Source organism: Ascaphus truei, chromosome 14 (genome assembly GCF_040206685.1).
Source record: "Ascaphus truei isolate aAscTru1 chromosome 14, aAscTru1.hap1, whole genome shotgun sequence".
Classification (NCBI taxonomy): Eukaryota; Metazoa; Chordata; class Amphibia; order Anura; family Ascaphidae; genus Ascaphus; species Ascaphus truei.
Window position 1 is genome coordinate 19,383,340 of NC_134496.1, and position 15,609 is coordinate 19,398,948.

Consider the following 15,609-nt stretch of genomic DNA (forward strand, 5'->3'; position numbering starts at 1 on the left):
ACCTATTTTATCATTCTGTCCTGTTCAATCAGTGCTTTAAAACCAGAGACATAACATAAAACACAGACAAAGCTCAGTGCACATCCAGAAAAACTTATATACGGTACAGTGGTCTGCCGTGAAGTTTGGCTCAAGGGCTTACAACAATTTGGCCAAAATGTTAAACTAAAAGACCATTTTATTTATTAGTTATTTATATATGTATATTTAGGCACTGTACCGTATATAAGTTTTTCTGGATGTGCACTGAGCTTTGTCTGTGTTTTATGTTATGTCTCTGGTTTTAAATATAAATTGCCATGCTCAGTAGCACTCCTCTGTGAAACTTATATGCTTATATATATGTTGTGGGTATTTTGGGGGTTCAATTTGAGCTTGTAGGTGTTCTGTACTGTTCAATCAGTGCCCAGTATATTCGGCGTGAATTAGGTCTGGTCTACCGTGACAGTCGTCATGGGCCGACATTGCTCCACGTGACGTCAGAGTGCTGATGTCACCATGCATGTTGCTCGAATGCTGGCCGACAGTCGCCATAGCCACCGAAGACGCTGTGTTGCAGGCTAGAGCTGGTTCTGCTCCAAACAGTCTGACTGAACTGTTGTATATTTTGGGGTTTTAGTCTCTGTAAGGGACTTATAGTCCACTGTAGTGGGACCTTATAATCCAACATAACCCCTCCTTGATCCACTGGGATGCACATATAACAGATCTTCATCAGTAATCTTCTCGGGTGGCGGAATTAACCTAAAACACAACATACCCATTCACACCCACAATTATTATAACTACCAACCGAAAAGCAGCTTATGCATGATATGGCGTTCAGCTTCCATGTGATACTGAACTCTGCTATGCCTGCGATACATAGGGTTAATAAAGAAGCACATACAGATTGGAGTAATCGAGGAAAAGAGGACAATTGCAATCAGCACAATCAATGAGTGGAGCATCATATTCATTCCATGAGTCATCGTGGGGCTGCACGCCACAGATACCGTCCCACCATGATACCTTTGCATCTTCTTTCAGTTCACTGATCACACGTGTGATTTTCTGCAAACCATGTAAGATCATTATAGCCGCCCTGGTACCTTGCTATTAAAGTTCTTTAAGGATATGATTTTTTCCAAATGGCCGGTACCTTAGTAATTACATTTTACCGAGGCATGCTGAAATCTGGGTATGGGAACATTCCATTCCGTGGCCTGAATAACAAGTAGAGACGTGTTTGTACAACAAACGCCTTTACCCAAGAGTATGGTTCCAGTACTATTTATAGTCCTGTAAGTTACATTTTGTTGGTCCCTCAATGGGAAACACTCTTTTCTATCCTAAATAGTAACAGGATAAGTAATATGAATTATTCACCTTCCATTAAGTGACTTGTATTTCACCCAATATTTCTCATTGGCAACTTTATATTGTAATGGTCAGCACAATGTAATGTGTACGCCTACCTGAAGCACACAGGGATATGTCCATCAATTCCCACTTTCCAGAATTGTGATTATGTTCATCGTGTATATGGAGCAGTCTGGGATGAAGAGTAAACGCTTTCATAACGGCCCCTATAACCACTCTCATATAGGATCCTTTGCCACAATCTCTAGGTTATCTTTAAGGGCACTGTGTACATTTCTGAGACGGCTCTTGCTATCATTTGGGTTTAAAATCACTCTTTCCCAGCCATAAATATCCCGAAAGATTGATGAATGGGAGATAAGAACATAAGGTTGGCCTGTCCTTATCTCAGGGGCAAAGTTTTCAGCATAAAAACAATGCATTTAAGTATCAAAAGTAGAATTCAACAGAAGGGTGTTGTACCAAATAACACGGGAATTCTCATATTTCAATCTCACGACCTCTTGAGGATTCGAATAGGTAGTGACGTATTAGGCTTTGTTTTATAAACTGCTATTTTATGAAACTGTCTGCATTTATATATTGTATGTCTTTGTACCGTTCCTTTTCTTTAAACAAGCACTAACCCACGTTTCCTTTATTATATTCCTGATTTAATAAGTACTGTCTTGGGGGTATAATTTTCATATATTGTTTTATGTATTAATTACATATTTTTTTCTCGTTAACAGAAGTCCAAGAACTGCTGAAGGTAAGACCTTAAATTCTTCTGGGAAGTGGCAGTGTATTGAGGTGCAGTGATGGTTTTTGGGGAGTTATTGCATTTTTTTAGTGCCCTGCGGGGAGGTGAGAAAAGTTGGCCTGAGGCTGGTGAGAAGCTGCTGAGAGGCGGCAACGACAGGACTTAGAAAAAAAAATGCTTTTTTTCTGCTTTGGATTGATGCCGGGGGTCTCCGGAGCTGATATCCATTAATAACAGCGCCAGAAACCCCCGGCGTCAATCCCATGCAATAAAAATGCATTTACAGTCAACTTCATAACCTTACCGGCTAACCGCTAAGGCAATGAAGGGGTTAACCCCTTCCGCTACCCACCAAGGGCCAAATACCCCCTTCATCCACCCCTGCTACCCACAATAAACACTAATACCCACCTCCTCTACCCCCACGATTGATACCAGAGGCTGCGGGGGTCCTCAGGTGGTCCCCGCGAGTGTCTGTGGGCCCTCAGGTGGTCCCCGCAGGTGTCTGTGGTCTCTTGGGTGATGCCCGTGGGTGTCTGTGGTCCTCGGGTGGTCTCCACCAGTGTCCGGAGGTCCTCAGGTGGTCCCTGCGGGTGTCTATGGGCCCTTGGGTGGTCCCCACGGGTGTCCGGGGGCCCTCAGGTGGTCCCCACGGGTGTCTGTCTTTCCGGGCAGCAGGAAGCTCAGCCATCTTCCCAGCATTTTCTCCACATCATGTATTTCCTCTGGGATCCCGCGGATCCTAATGTTATTGCGGCGATCTCTATTTTCGCCGTCCTCTTGCTTTTCTGCAACCTCTTCAATTCGCTTTTTGAGGAGGGTCAGTGTCTTTATGACATTTAATAGAGCTGTCGATTTTTTTTCTCCAACTCGTCCGTGCGTCCCCGATGCTGTTTATATCCCTCCTCAGGCTGTCCACCTCACCGTGAAAGAAGGCTAGAACAATTTAGTGATGTCCTTTTTTATTACGGGCTGCAGTTTGGGGTTATCTCCTTTGCTCTGTATGGACTCTGAGTCGGAGCCATCGCCCGGTGATATCTGTTGCTCTCCCCCTTCGCACACCATATCCGCACTTGAGAAGTAAGCTCTTAAATCCAATGCTTGCTTCCTTTTTGCGAGCGCGTTGTCATCCTTTTCTGTTCCCCCGCCTGAGATCGTTGTTTGAGTATTTTTATTTTGGGTGTTTATCGTGATTTATTCAGTTTGTGTGCCGGGTATCAGCGGAGCTAAGAGTTATGCTGCCATATTCGTACCTGTCGCTCATGCGCCTACCCCCACAGGTGTCTGTGGGCCCTCGGGTGGTCCCCGTGGGTGTCCGGGGGTCCTCAGGTGGTCCCCGCTGGTGTCTGTGGGCCCTCGGGTGGTCCCCGTGGGGGTCCGGACGTCCTCGGGTGGTCCCTGCGGCTGTCTGTGGGCCCTTGGGTCGTTCCCGTGGGTGTCCGTGGTCCTCAGATGGTCCACACTGTGTCTGTGGGCCCTCGGGTGGTCCCCCGCAGGTGTCTGGAGGTTCTCAGGTGGTCTCTGTGGGTTTCCGGGGTCCTGAGATGGTCCCCACGGTGTCTGTGGGCCTTGGGTGGTTCCTGCAGGTTTCTGGGGGTTCTCAGGTGGTCCTCGCAGTTGTCCGGGGGTCCTCAGGTAATCCACGCGGTGTCTGGGGTTCCTCAGGTGGTCCCTGCTTGTGTCTCTGGGCCCTCGGGTGGTCCCGCGGGTGTCTGGGCGTCCTCAGGTGGTCCCCGCGGGTGTCTGTATGTCCACGGGTGGTCCCTGCAGGTCTGTGGGGTGCACAGTGCAAGTGTAGGCCCTTGGGTGTCCGGTATTCTCAGGTGGTCCCCGTGGGTGTCTGTAGGTCCACGGGTGGTCCCTGCAGTGTCTGTGGGGTGCACAGTTCAAGTGTAGGCCCTTGGGTGTCTTTGGATCTTCAGGTGGTCCCCGCGAGTGTCTGGGGGTCCTCAGGTGGTCCCCATGAGTGTCTGTAGGCCCTCAGGTGGTCTCCACGGGTGTCTGTGGGCCCTCGGGTGGGCCCCATGGGTGTCCGGGGGTCCTCAGGTGGTCCCCGTGGGTGTCTGTGGTCCCTCGGTGGTACTGCCATGTCTGGGGGTCCTCAGGTGGTCCCCGCGGGTGTCTGGGGGTCCTCAGATGGTCTCCGCAGGTGTCCGGTGGTCCGCAGGTGATCGCCGCTGGTGTCTCTTGGCCCTCGGGTGGTCACCACATGTGTCTGTGGCCCCTCGGGTGGGCCCCACGGGTGTCTTGGGGTCTTCGGGTGGTCCCCGTGGGTGTCTGTGGGCCCTTGGGTGGTCCCTGTGGGTGTCCGGGGTTTGTCAGGTGGTCTCCAAAGGTGTCTGTGGCCCTTGGGTGGTCCTGCTGGTGTCCGGGGTTCCTCAAGTGGTCCCCGTGGGTGTCTGTGGTCACTTGGGTGGTCCCTGCAGGTGTCCGGGGGTCCTCAGATGGTCTCCATGGGTGCCTATGGCCCTCGGGTTGTCCCCGCGGGTGTCTGTGGGCCCTTAGGTGGTTCCTGCAGGTCCCCGCTGGCCTGCGGTACCAATCCTGTTGCCCAAAAAATGTTTGCAATACATTGAAATAAATATACTCCCTCCCGCCCAACACATACAGTACTGTAATGGGCAAAATAACTATTATCCAGATAAAACATTAGCCAGCCAGCATACATAAAGTATGCCATCATGAAGGGCATCCTCATCAGCATACTCCAGGTCCATGTCCTCCGTTGCCAGAAAGAATACAAGAAAAAATCTAATGACCCCTAACCCTTTAATCACTTTAGCGGTTAATAACCACTATAGTAATTAAGGGGTTAACCCCCATCCCTTGCTACCCACCCGGGAGGCCTAACCACCCACCCCGGGAACACTATACCCAACCTGTATCCATTGATTGGCATATAATATGGGCATGATAAGCCACTTTAGCAGTCAATGGTCACCCTAATAAAAAAGCATGGAGCCCAAAAATACACAATAATAAGATATACACAAGCACCTAAACACCAAATTCAAGAAATAAAAGCACTAGCCAACCAATTAAATAAATGAAAGCACTAACCAACAAAACAAATAATTAATTTAAAACGCTAATCAATCCTAAAATGTAGTAACAACAAGCCATAAAATTCCAAACAATTGAATCCAAACAATAAAAACAAATAGAAAAAATTACAATCAATTCAAAACAAGCATTTGCCAAAACATGCATTGGCTGTCACTGTATTTATCTGTACCCTAAAGGGGCACTTTTTTAACTTTCACCTTTTTCACCCACCATAATGTATCATATATATATATGATGATGGGGAAAGGCGGGGTTGCAGACCTGCCTAAGACATGCAGATGAGCATACAGCTATATTTGCATATATATATATATATATATATATATATATATATATATATATATATATATATATAAAACTTTCTTGGTGTGAGAGTGGAGAGCCTCAGTTTATATGGTTAAGAGGTATGTTATGGAGTACATAGGAAAAAACAGGCATAAACTTATGCCACGTTGCCATGACTACATGACGTTATCCTCCTTCCCTTCTCCCTCCCGACATCCTCCTCTCCCTCTTGATGTCCTCCCTCCCCTCTTCACACATGCAAATCCGGGGCGGAGTTCTGCCGGCGCATCCTAGGGGTGCTGTGTACGTTTGGTACTGATACGGCGCATCCTGGGGGGTGGACGGGAGGATGGCGAGGCTGACTTCCTCCAGCCTCTCCTTCCCTGTTCTGATCTAACACGCAGTACCGCTGTCCCTCTCCTTATTGGCACCCGCGGCCTCCTTCCCGCTCCGTTTGGCCCTGTCCAGTGAATTCCGCCTCTGCAGCCTCCACTTCCTCCCTCTGCCCCAGCCCACCACTCGTTATTGTGTGGGTTTGGGATGGTTATTGTGTGGCATTGGGGGGGGGGTTGTGTGGGATTTGGGGGTATTGTGTAAAATTGGGGGGTTATTGTGTGAGATTGAGGGGTTGGAGTAGTGGGTTAGAGGTGGATGAGGTGAGGGTGGGGGATAGAGAAGTGGGGGTGAGGGAGAGAAGTGGGATTGAGGAAGAGGGAGAGAGAAGTAAGGTTGAGTGAGAGGGGGAGAGAGAAGTGGGGCTGAGGGGGAGGGAGAGAGAAGTAGGGTTGTGGGAGAGGGAGAGAGAAGTAGGGTTGTGGGAGAGGGTGAGAGAGAAGTGGGAGTTGAGGGAGAGAGAAGTGGGAGTTGAGGGAGAGGGAAGTGGGGGTCGAGGGAGAGAGAAGTGGGGGTCGAGGGAGAGAGAAGTGGGGGTCGAGGGAGAGAGAAGTGGGGGTCGAGGGAGAGAGAAGTGGAGTCGAGGGAGAGAGAAGTGGGGTCGAGGGAGAGAGAAGTGGGGTCGAGGGAGAGAGAAGTGGGGTGGGGGGGAATAGGTGGGGGTCTCACAGCACTGAGCCACCAGTCCCCTGCTTTCACCACACAGCTTATCCCCCGCTGTCCCGGTCTCACAGCACCGCGCAGCCAGTCCCCGGAGCCTCCTGTCCCCCGGTCTTACTGCACAGCCCTTGCCGCCGCCATGTCATAGGATGACTATGTGAAGGTTGTTGTTTGGTATAGGAAATGGTGCTCAAAATCACATGACTCTATATAGAAGGAAATTATTTTTATTCATTCCATATATAGTTTCTATTCTGAAGCCAGGGTTACGTGTGATGTGTGAATAACCCCCGATAGCATTAACTCAGCCCCCTTTCCAAATCACTCCAAGTCCTATAATATTTCCTTCACTTTATTGGAAAAGCAGCAGTAAATACAGGCTCTTGTGGATGGTGTGTATTATTGAGTTGTAGTTAGAAACAGGTAGAAAGAGATGGCCTTGCCATAGGAGAGTAACAGAGATGGGTGCTGTACTCACTGTCTCAGGAGCAATGTGGGTAAAAGGAATAGTCTTGGGACAGACTATCTGTGAACAAAACAGGGGGGAGGGCAGAATAGCCCATGCTGAGAAGGATCTCAGAGGCTGCAGTAGCAACTCACTGATTACATGCCCAGAGGCAAGAAATGCAACATTGTAACATATCAAACAGGCACAGTGTGTGTGTGCAAACTACATGCAGCTGAAAATAAGGCCTCGTTCAGGGTGCCAGAGGCAGGAGTAGGAGGGCAGGCGTTCGCGAGGGCGGGCGGCAGTCTACTGGGCGATGTGTGTACATCCCCAGCAGACGTTTTCAGGAGTTGAGGAGGGGGCGGGGCTACAGACGGCAGGTTAGGGATCCAAGCTGCAGTCTTGAAATCATTCTCAAGAATGATTTCATTGGCTGCCGATGTCCCAGTGACGCTGCTGCAGCTTCAAAAAACGAATTGGTTTGTTATTGAAACTGTAGCCAGCGCCAACTCCGTACTTCGGAGACAGGGCAGCTGCTACCCTGACAACCACAATTCAATTTGAATACTTTGTGTCCCACGGCAGCTCGCACGTCAGAACGCCCTCCCTCCGAAGCTGGCACCCTGAACGAGGCCTAAGGCCTTGTTCAGGGTGCCGGAGGCAGGAGTTGGAGGGAGGGCGGCAGTTTGCTGGGCGATGTGTGTTCATCCTCCCCAGCAGACGTTTTCAGGAGTTGAGGAGGGGGCGGGGCTACACACGGCAGCTTAGGGATCCAAGTTGCAGTCTTGAAATCATTCTCAAGAATGATTCATTGGCTGCCGAGGTCCCAGTGACGCTGCTGCAGCTTCAAAAAACGATTTTTTCGTTTAGTGAAACTGTAGCCAGCGTCAACTCCGGGCTTCGGAGACAGGGCAGCTGCTACCCTGACAACCACAGTTCAATTTGAATACTTTGTGTCCCACGGCAGCTCGCAAGGCAGCACGCCCTCCCTCCGAAGCCTGCACCCTGAACGAGGCCTAAGACACTGACAGGCAGAAGCTGCAAAGGAAAGTGGGGGGGCGGGGGGGTCAAACAGAGATGTGATTCTTGTTCCATGAGAGTTTCTTTAGATATCCGGATGCTTTATGAATGTCCAATATTTAATGTATATGATATAACACTAAGATGGGTCTGTGTCTAGTGGTGTCCACTTGACAATCCACAAAATGGGACATAATCATTTCTTCCCAATCTAGTGTAGCAATACAGAGTTCATATGGTAACAATGTAATGCAGAAAGTTCAATCCATTACCTGTCAACTTGTCAGATCATTCCAAGGCATCCAGGGCGGGCAGCCTGTAGTTCAAGGAATCCAGAAGCTGTAGAGCGATGCAGAGCACAGCAAGGGAAAGCCAAAAACTCGGGCAAAAAATAACATGACTATGTGAAGAACCTGGGGGATAAGAATGGTCAGGACGCGGCTATAGTGGGATACGGCCGCTCTGCCTCCTCCGGGTTGGCCTGTCACCCACACTCCTGCAGCACAGACGCCAGAAACTGTGAGTATTGCAAGGGACTGCTCCTTCAGACACTGCTATCCTATGGGACTGATGCATTAAACAGTGGCTTATGCTTTGCTATCTCATTATATGAAGAGGGGTTCATGAAGGTCATTGCCACTCGGGTCATTGATGAGGGGTGTTTCGTGGCGCGGTTCTGTCTTTTCCCCCTCTCCCTCCCATCCTCCCTCTGCCGACCGGTCTCACCGGGGACTCATTGCCTCTGCACATTTGCAGCTGCTACGACCGACCGTAGGAGACACGATTGGACTGTATCACACTCACATTTTTATTATGGAAGAACTTTGTTCATGATTCATATATTTTTCTGTCTGTGCAGTTATATGAATATCAATGTCTTCATTTGTGTGAGCTTTTGAAGAGTTTTCTCCCTGAACCTAGTTCTCACCGTGCAGCTCTGGTCTTTGAACTTTTTGTTCTACTTCTATCTAAGCTCTGTGCAGCAGAGACCCCCCTGTGACGTTTTTATGTACAGTACTGCACTGCGCAGAAGAAAGCTATATATTATCCAACAGATATCTTCCCAAAAAAGGTTAGACATCTTTTTAGAAAGGGATATACCAAATAAGTAAACATGGGAAGGATGTTGATCCAGGGTGTAATCTGATTGGCAATTATTGGAGTCAGGAAGGAATTTATTTTCCCCTTATGAGATATTATTGGATGATAGGACACTGTGGGGTTTTGTTTGCCTTCCTCTGGATCAATATTCTGTAAGTACGGACATAGGATAAAGAATCTGTCGTCTAAATTTAGCATAGGTTAAACTTGATGGACGTATGTCTTTTTCCAGCCTCATCTACTATGTAACAAGGACTAATTGTAGTAAAGTATAAATGTAATACAATAAACTGTTATGTCAAAAACTAATGTTGTTATTAGTACTTAGTAGGAATTTATTCCTTTTTTTAAAAGTGGGGGTGGGGCTAGGTGGCAAGTAGCTTTTTGGATAATTTGGCAAGCCCCGTGTATAACACACATGCACATTATATGCTCCATAGCACAGATATTTAATAACAAGTAACAAATTCAGTCAGGATGAAAACACTCAATAATATAAATAGAACAATTAAAATATTACCATAGAACAATTAAAATATTACCATAGAACAATTAAAATATTACCAATGAGTCCTGTGAGCAACGTCCTGCTGAATGATGATTGGATTAAATGTCCCACTATATTCAATGGTTCAGATGGTGCAAAGATACCAGAACACTTTCCTACTGTCTCTGTGCGTTCTTCCTACCTACCAATTAGATTGTGAGCTCTTCGGAGAAGGGACTCCTTTTCCTAAATGTCACTTTCATGTCTGAAGCCCTTATTCCTGTAATCTGTTATTTGTATTATTTTTATTTATATGATGTCACATGTATTACTGCTGTGAAGCGCTATGTACATTAATGGCGCTATATAAATAAAGACATGCATACATACATACTTTTGAGCATGAATCCAAATGCAAGCAGGACATTGAGAATCAGTGCAGAATGATATACTCCATTGAGCTGTTATAGGTAGGGGAACGCCCCAAATGATAGCTGTAATAGGGGATCCAATGTGTAGATTGGTCCTGGGACTGAAATACCCTCTCTCCAGCACAGAGGATAGAAATGCCTCTAAGGGGAAATCCCTGTTTCACAGGAACTGTGATCAGCTGGAGACTTTGACAATGTAAAAGGAGCCCTCTACAAAGCGTCTCAGAGGAAAGGCAAACTGCAACCAATAGTGTATGCAGTATAGGAAACCAGCGTCAGCAGTCTGTTCTCTGGGGCTCTGAGGCTCCAAACCTCCCCTTCAGACAGCCAGCAGCTGCAGCTCCCCAATGGCTGAAACACAATCAACTGGGACTCTCATAGAAATGCACAATTTAATGAAATAGGGCTCACTGACAAATAGGTAACAATTTTTTAGGATGAGTGCAATGTTGCAAATATTCATCTAACTGGCTAGATATGGTTCCCAATGCGATTCGTCACATTCTTGAGACTTTATGGGTATGTACGCCATGGCAACGCCACGGCACAGTGCACATGACCTTGCGTTATGTCAACGCGCAATATCATGTTGGTGAAAATCGCTGTGGTTCAGGAGGGGGGCGGCAGCAATGAGGCGGCCGCAACATCTAAGTGCCTAGGGGCGGAAATCTGCCGCTGCCTCCGGGTCTGGAATCTTGTATTTCTCATCCCAAAGAGAAAACCTCCGGCACATAATTCCATACAGCTTCTCCTCCCGCACCTGCTACAGAGCAGAAAGTAGCACCTCCTCTACAGGCAGGTTTACCATCTCTCCATGAAAACGGTTATTCACTTTGTACAGACAGCCCTTAGCTGCTTCTTCAGCTTACTTTTGTGAAGAATTATGGACAGGAGGGCTATACATAAGTGGGTCTGGGGTTACTGGTCATCCATTTTGTCTCGGTTTATGTGGACGTGTGATAAGTGTTCGTGGGTAAGGATGAGTTTCGCTGGCAGTAGAATTTCCAAGGCTGTGCCTGTGGCTTAACGCCCTGAATTATAGCGATACAATTTATCAGTACCCTGACGCACTTTGTTATTGTACCATTTCTGTATGAGTGGGCAAGGTTAGCTCTGGGACTATTTCAGGACATCATGTGCTTCCTAAATAAATTGAAACTTAACTTTGGTAAAAAAACAACTATTATGGGAGGTATTTTATGCTAACCAACCTCAAATAAAGCATATGTAGAGTTTTTAGATTTTAATAGGGCAGTGCCGCCTTACCTTCTGTAACCAAGGCTATAAATACTGGGGTTGGTACTGCTCCACCCCAGACAATGCTGCTTGCTGATGTATCATCTCCTTGTGCACTTGCAAATAAAGACCTCTTGATACTCAGTGAACCTGTCTGAGAAGGCTGCGTTCACACTCTGCAACTAATGTCCCTCCTCCATGCCCACATGCTCAGCACAGCGCCATACGGCCCAGTTTGGGCAACAATTTGTATTTCTACAAAACACTGATTTGTCCCAAAGTGCTTAATAATTACAATGAATTGTATGTAGTAGGAACACCTTAACTTTAGAAAAAATAAATATATATATCCCCTCTACATTTAGCTTTCAGACTTACTACTATAGCTGGGGCCTGAGTCCCTGCCAATAACTTACCAGGTCATGCGTGCCTAATGGCAGGCTGCAAGGAGAATAGGCTCAGAATGGGATATAGAACTAGTTTACCTATATCTTACCGACTCTGCTACCTTGTAATCCTCAGGTCACACAGCATACAGATCACAAGTGACATTTCTATCTTGTAGATTTATAGTGCCTCTCAATCCCAAAGCATTTAATAATGAAAACGAATCCTATATATTTAAACGATAGTTCGCAGGGCAAGGGGTGGTGCCGAGCAGAGGTGCACACTTTAGCTGTGAAAATCTCCTTGCTGGCGCCTACAGGGTTTTCATGTGAAAAAATGCTTTGCCTTGTAAGGAAAACCCCTAACAAAAGTGACCTCACGCTACTAAAACGTTGCATTGCCATGGTGACGAGTCGCCAGAAGCCGCCGGAGCAGGTAAGAGGCAGTGACAGGGGCCTCGCACGCTCACGCAGATGTTCTCACTTTGTTCCTCTAGTACAGGGGGGCGCAAACTTTTTTCCCTGCGCCCCCTGACGGCTGTCCCCTCGCTCCCCCCCAACCCCAACTTACCCGTGCTCCGGCGTAATGACGTCACATGACCTCGCAGCGTCATTTTGACGCCGCGTTGCCATGGCGCCGCAGGGAGGAAGCCGCCGGAGCCACGGTAAGTTAGGTTTACAGAGGCCCTGCAGCTCCCCCGGCACTTAATTTAAGTGCCTTCGGGAAGCGCGCGGGGCCTCTGTAAACCCCGCGCCCCCCGTCGGCAGTGTCACGCCCCCCCTGGGGGTCGCGCCCCACAGTTTGCGCACCGCTGCTCTAGTAGAATATCCACTGCAGAGTTCAGAATAAACCGCACTCACAGAAAGGGATACATTTGCCTTTATTAAAAATCATAAGAGTAGAAAAAAAGCAGCAATACGAAGAAATAATTCCTTGGTCCGGATTATACAGAATATCGACTTGTGACGTGTGCGCTTTGGAATTCAGCTATACAATCGCCCGTGGGTTCAAATAGAGGGTGTGTGTGTGTGTGTGTGTGTGTATATATGACAACGCAATGTGTAATATAGAAATATACACATATACATATACATGTACTTGTACGTCTCTCAATAATTGCAGACAGCACACCCAACTACTGTTAAAAAAATTTTTTAAACACACGTACTTAACTGAAGCGATCGCCCCATGGAACGGGGTAGCCCCACCTGGAACCGAACGTTGCACATAAACAGAATGTGCACAGCGCTCCACATCGCTGAGGCCAATAAAGTTTTCTTTTCCTGAATGTCACATTACACACAGTGACACGAGCGACGCTTCGGGCCTGGAGCAGCGCTAGCTAAAGGGCGGCAGGACTGACACATCGCTCACATCACTGTGTGCAATGTGGCAGTCACAAAGAGAAGGAGCTCAGCATCGCTACGTTCTGGGGTGTTATGGACATTGGGATTATGTGTGTACGCAAGAGACACACACAGACACCCTCTTTTAGATGCAGATTATTAATGAAAAGTCATGTGTAAAAAAAATAGTGTTTTGGAATTGTGAGTTTGCGCTGTGTATACAGTAAGCCACTATATACCGACAGGAAACGCCACCGCCCCCTATACAGAGGCTTTAGAAAGGTGCAGCCCCCTGAAATTCCTAGTACTGTTCTGTTTCTGAAAAAAATACTCTGATCCATTTCCCCCTCCCCCCACGGGCTTATAAAATATGGCCGCCACTCACCATGTTCTCAGGACGTCTGCTCTCTTATGCTATTAAAACCCATTCTTAAGTTATAGCAAGAGACGGGTGGAGAGGTCCAGAAGGGGTTATAGAGCTGAGCGCTTTGAACTTCACCTCAACTCCATTACAGTTGGACTGCACCTTCTAAGGCACAAACTGTGATTGCAATAAGGCACCTCTGCGGGTGTAAAAAATGTCCCCTTAACAGTATAACCCCCAGTGAATAGGTAGAACCGTGACCCCTAATTAAAGATATATATATATAGATTTTACTTTATTTTTCCTACAATACTTTTTTTTTTTTTCTGTTTTTTTTACTAAACATTTCATACTATTTTTTATGAAAGATGCAAGCGGGCCACATTTAAAATGGCTGCTGAAAAAGGACAGATTGACTAAGCAGTGCTATTTATACCTATAAGGTTAAAAGATAGGTTTCATGTAGGAACAAAGTGACCTAATGACAGCGATACATTTAAGGTGCAACGTGGGACTGACCCTTCAACCCTTTAAACACATCCCGCCCACTTTGCTTCTTAAACTCACACTGACACTTAGCACCGCTTTGTAATCTGGCCCTAAACCCTGAATGACATTATTTTCTTGGAACTGGGAGGAAACCAGTATACAGCATGGGAAAGTGGGGGGCAACCGTAACCCCCCCCTTATTGCCCGTGCTGTGCAATGCGTTGGCAGGCCGCCTCTGACTTGATAAAGTGCAGAAGTACAGGAGAGAAGATATAAAAGCCCTTTCCGGGAAGCGACCGCTCCCCTCACTAATTGGGGAGTTTAGTGGGCGAGGAGGAACGATCCCCCAAATCATGATACCAGCTGGGCAGTGCCAGAGACAGGACGTGGGCAGCATAGGAGACAGTGCCAGTCTGATGCACTCGGAGACCTGGAATGGATGCAGCGGAGCAAAGTTTGTGCTTTGGGGGGGGGGGTGGGGGGGGAGACAGACAGGCTGTGCTCCTGTCTCCACTACTTGTGCTTCTTAATCTCAGGAGGGGCGCCAATAGCCGACTCTGCGATGCTGCGGGTGGGGTTACCCATGCGGTTGGTGACCTGAGCGATGGGAGAGGAAACAAAAAGAGGCGAGGGAGAGAGCCAGAGAGAGACAGAGAGAGAGAGTGATAGGGAGGAGGGGAGAGAGATAGAGGGTGTGGTGTAAAAAAAAAGAGGAAGAGAAGAGACATTGTAAGAATAACAGAAAGAAAGGCAGCGGCAGTGCCAGCCTCCTCCCTCACACACTACTACACCATGACATGTATACACAGCACAGGTACAGCGCGGGCAGCGGCAGTGCCAGCCTCCCCCTCACACACACTACTACACCATGCCATGTATACATAGCACAGGTACAGCGCGGGCAGCGGCAGTGCCAGCCTCCCCCTCACACACTACTACACCATGACATGTATACACAGCACAGGTACAGCGCGGGCAGCGGCAGTGCCAGCCTCCCCCTCACACACACTACTACACCATGCCATGTATACATAGCACAGGTACAGCGCGGGCAGCGGCAGTGCCAGCCTCCCCCTCACACACACTGATACACCATGACATGTATACACAGCACAGGTACAGCGCGGGCAGCGGCAATGCCAGCCTCTCCCTCACACATACTACTACACCATGACATGTATACACAGCACAGGTACAGCGCGGGCAGCGGCAATGCCAGCCTCTCCCTCACACATACTACTACACCATGACATGTATACACAGCACAGGTACAGCGCTGGCAGCGGCAATGCCAGCCTCTCCCTCACACATACTACTACACCATGACATGTATACACAGCACAGGTACAGCGCGGGCAGCGGCAATGCCAGCCTCTCCCTCATACACACGACTACACCATGCCATGTATACACAGCACAGGTACAGTGCGGGCAGTGGCAGTGCCCGCCTCCCCATCACACACACTGATACACCATGACATGTATACACAGCACAGGTACAGCGCGGGCAGCGGCAATGCCAGCCTCTCCCTCACACATACTACTACACCATGACATGTATACACAGCACAGGTACAGCTTCACACACTGATACACCATGACATGTACACACAGCACAGGTACAGCGCTGGCAGCGGCAGTGCCAGCCTCCCCCTCACACACACTAATACACCATGACATGTATACACAGCACAGGTACAGTGCGGGCAGCGGCAGTGCCAGCCTCCCCCTCACACACACTAATACACCATGACATGTATACACAGCACAGGTACAGCGCTGGCAGCGGCAG

The 15,609-nt window shown here is 48.1% G+C and overlaps 1 protein-coding gene across 1 annotated transcript in view; it reads right to left on the minus strand.

The window, feature by feature from the left end:
- Positions 1-12,479: 12,479 nt before the first annotated feature.
- Positions 12,480-15,609, minus strand: part of ATL3 (atlastin GTPase 3) — a 32,688-nt gene continuing 29,558 nt past the window's right edge. Inside the window, 1 exon segment of the mRNA XM_075569981.1 lies at positions 12,480-14,414. Coding sequence (XP_075426096.1) covers positions 14,331-14,414 — 84 coding nt within the window. The 3' untranslated portion in view covers positions 12,480-14,330.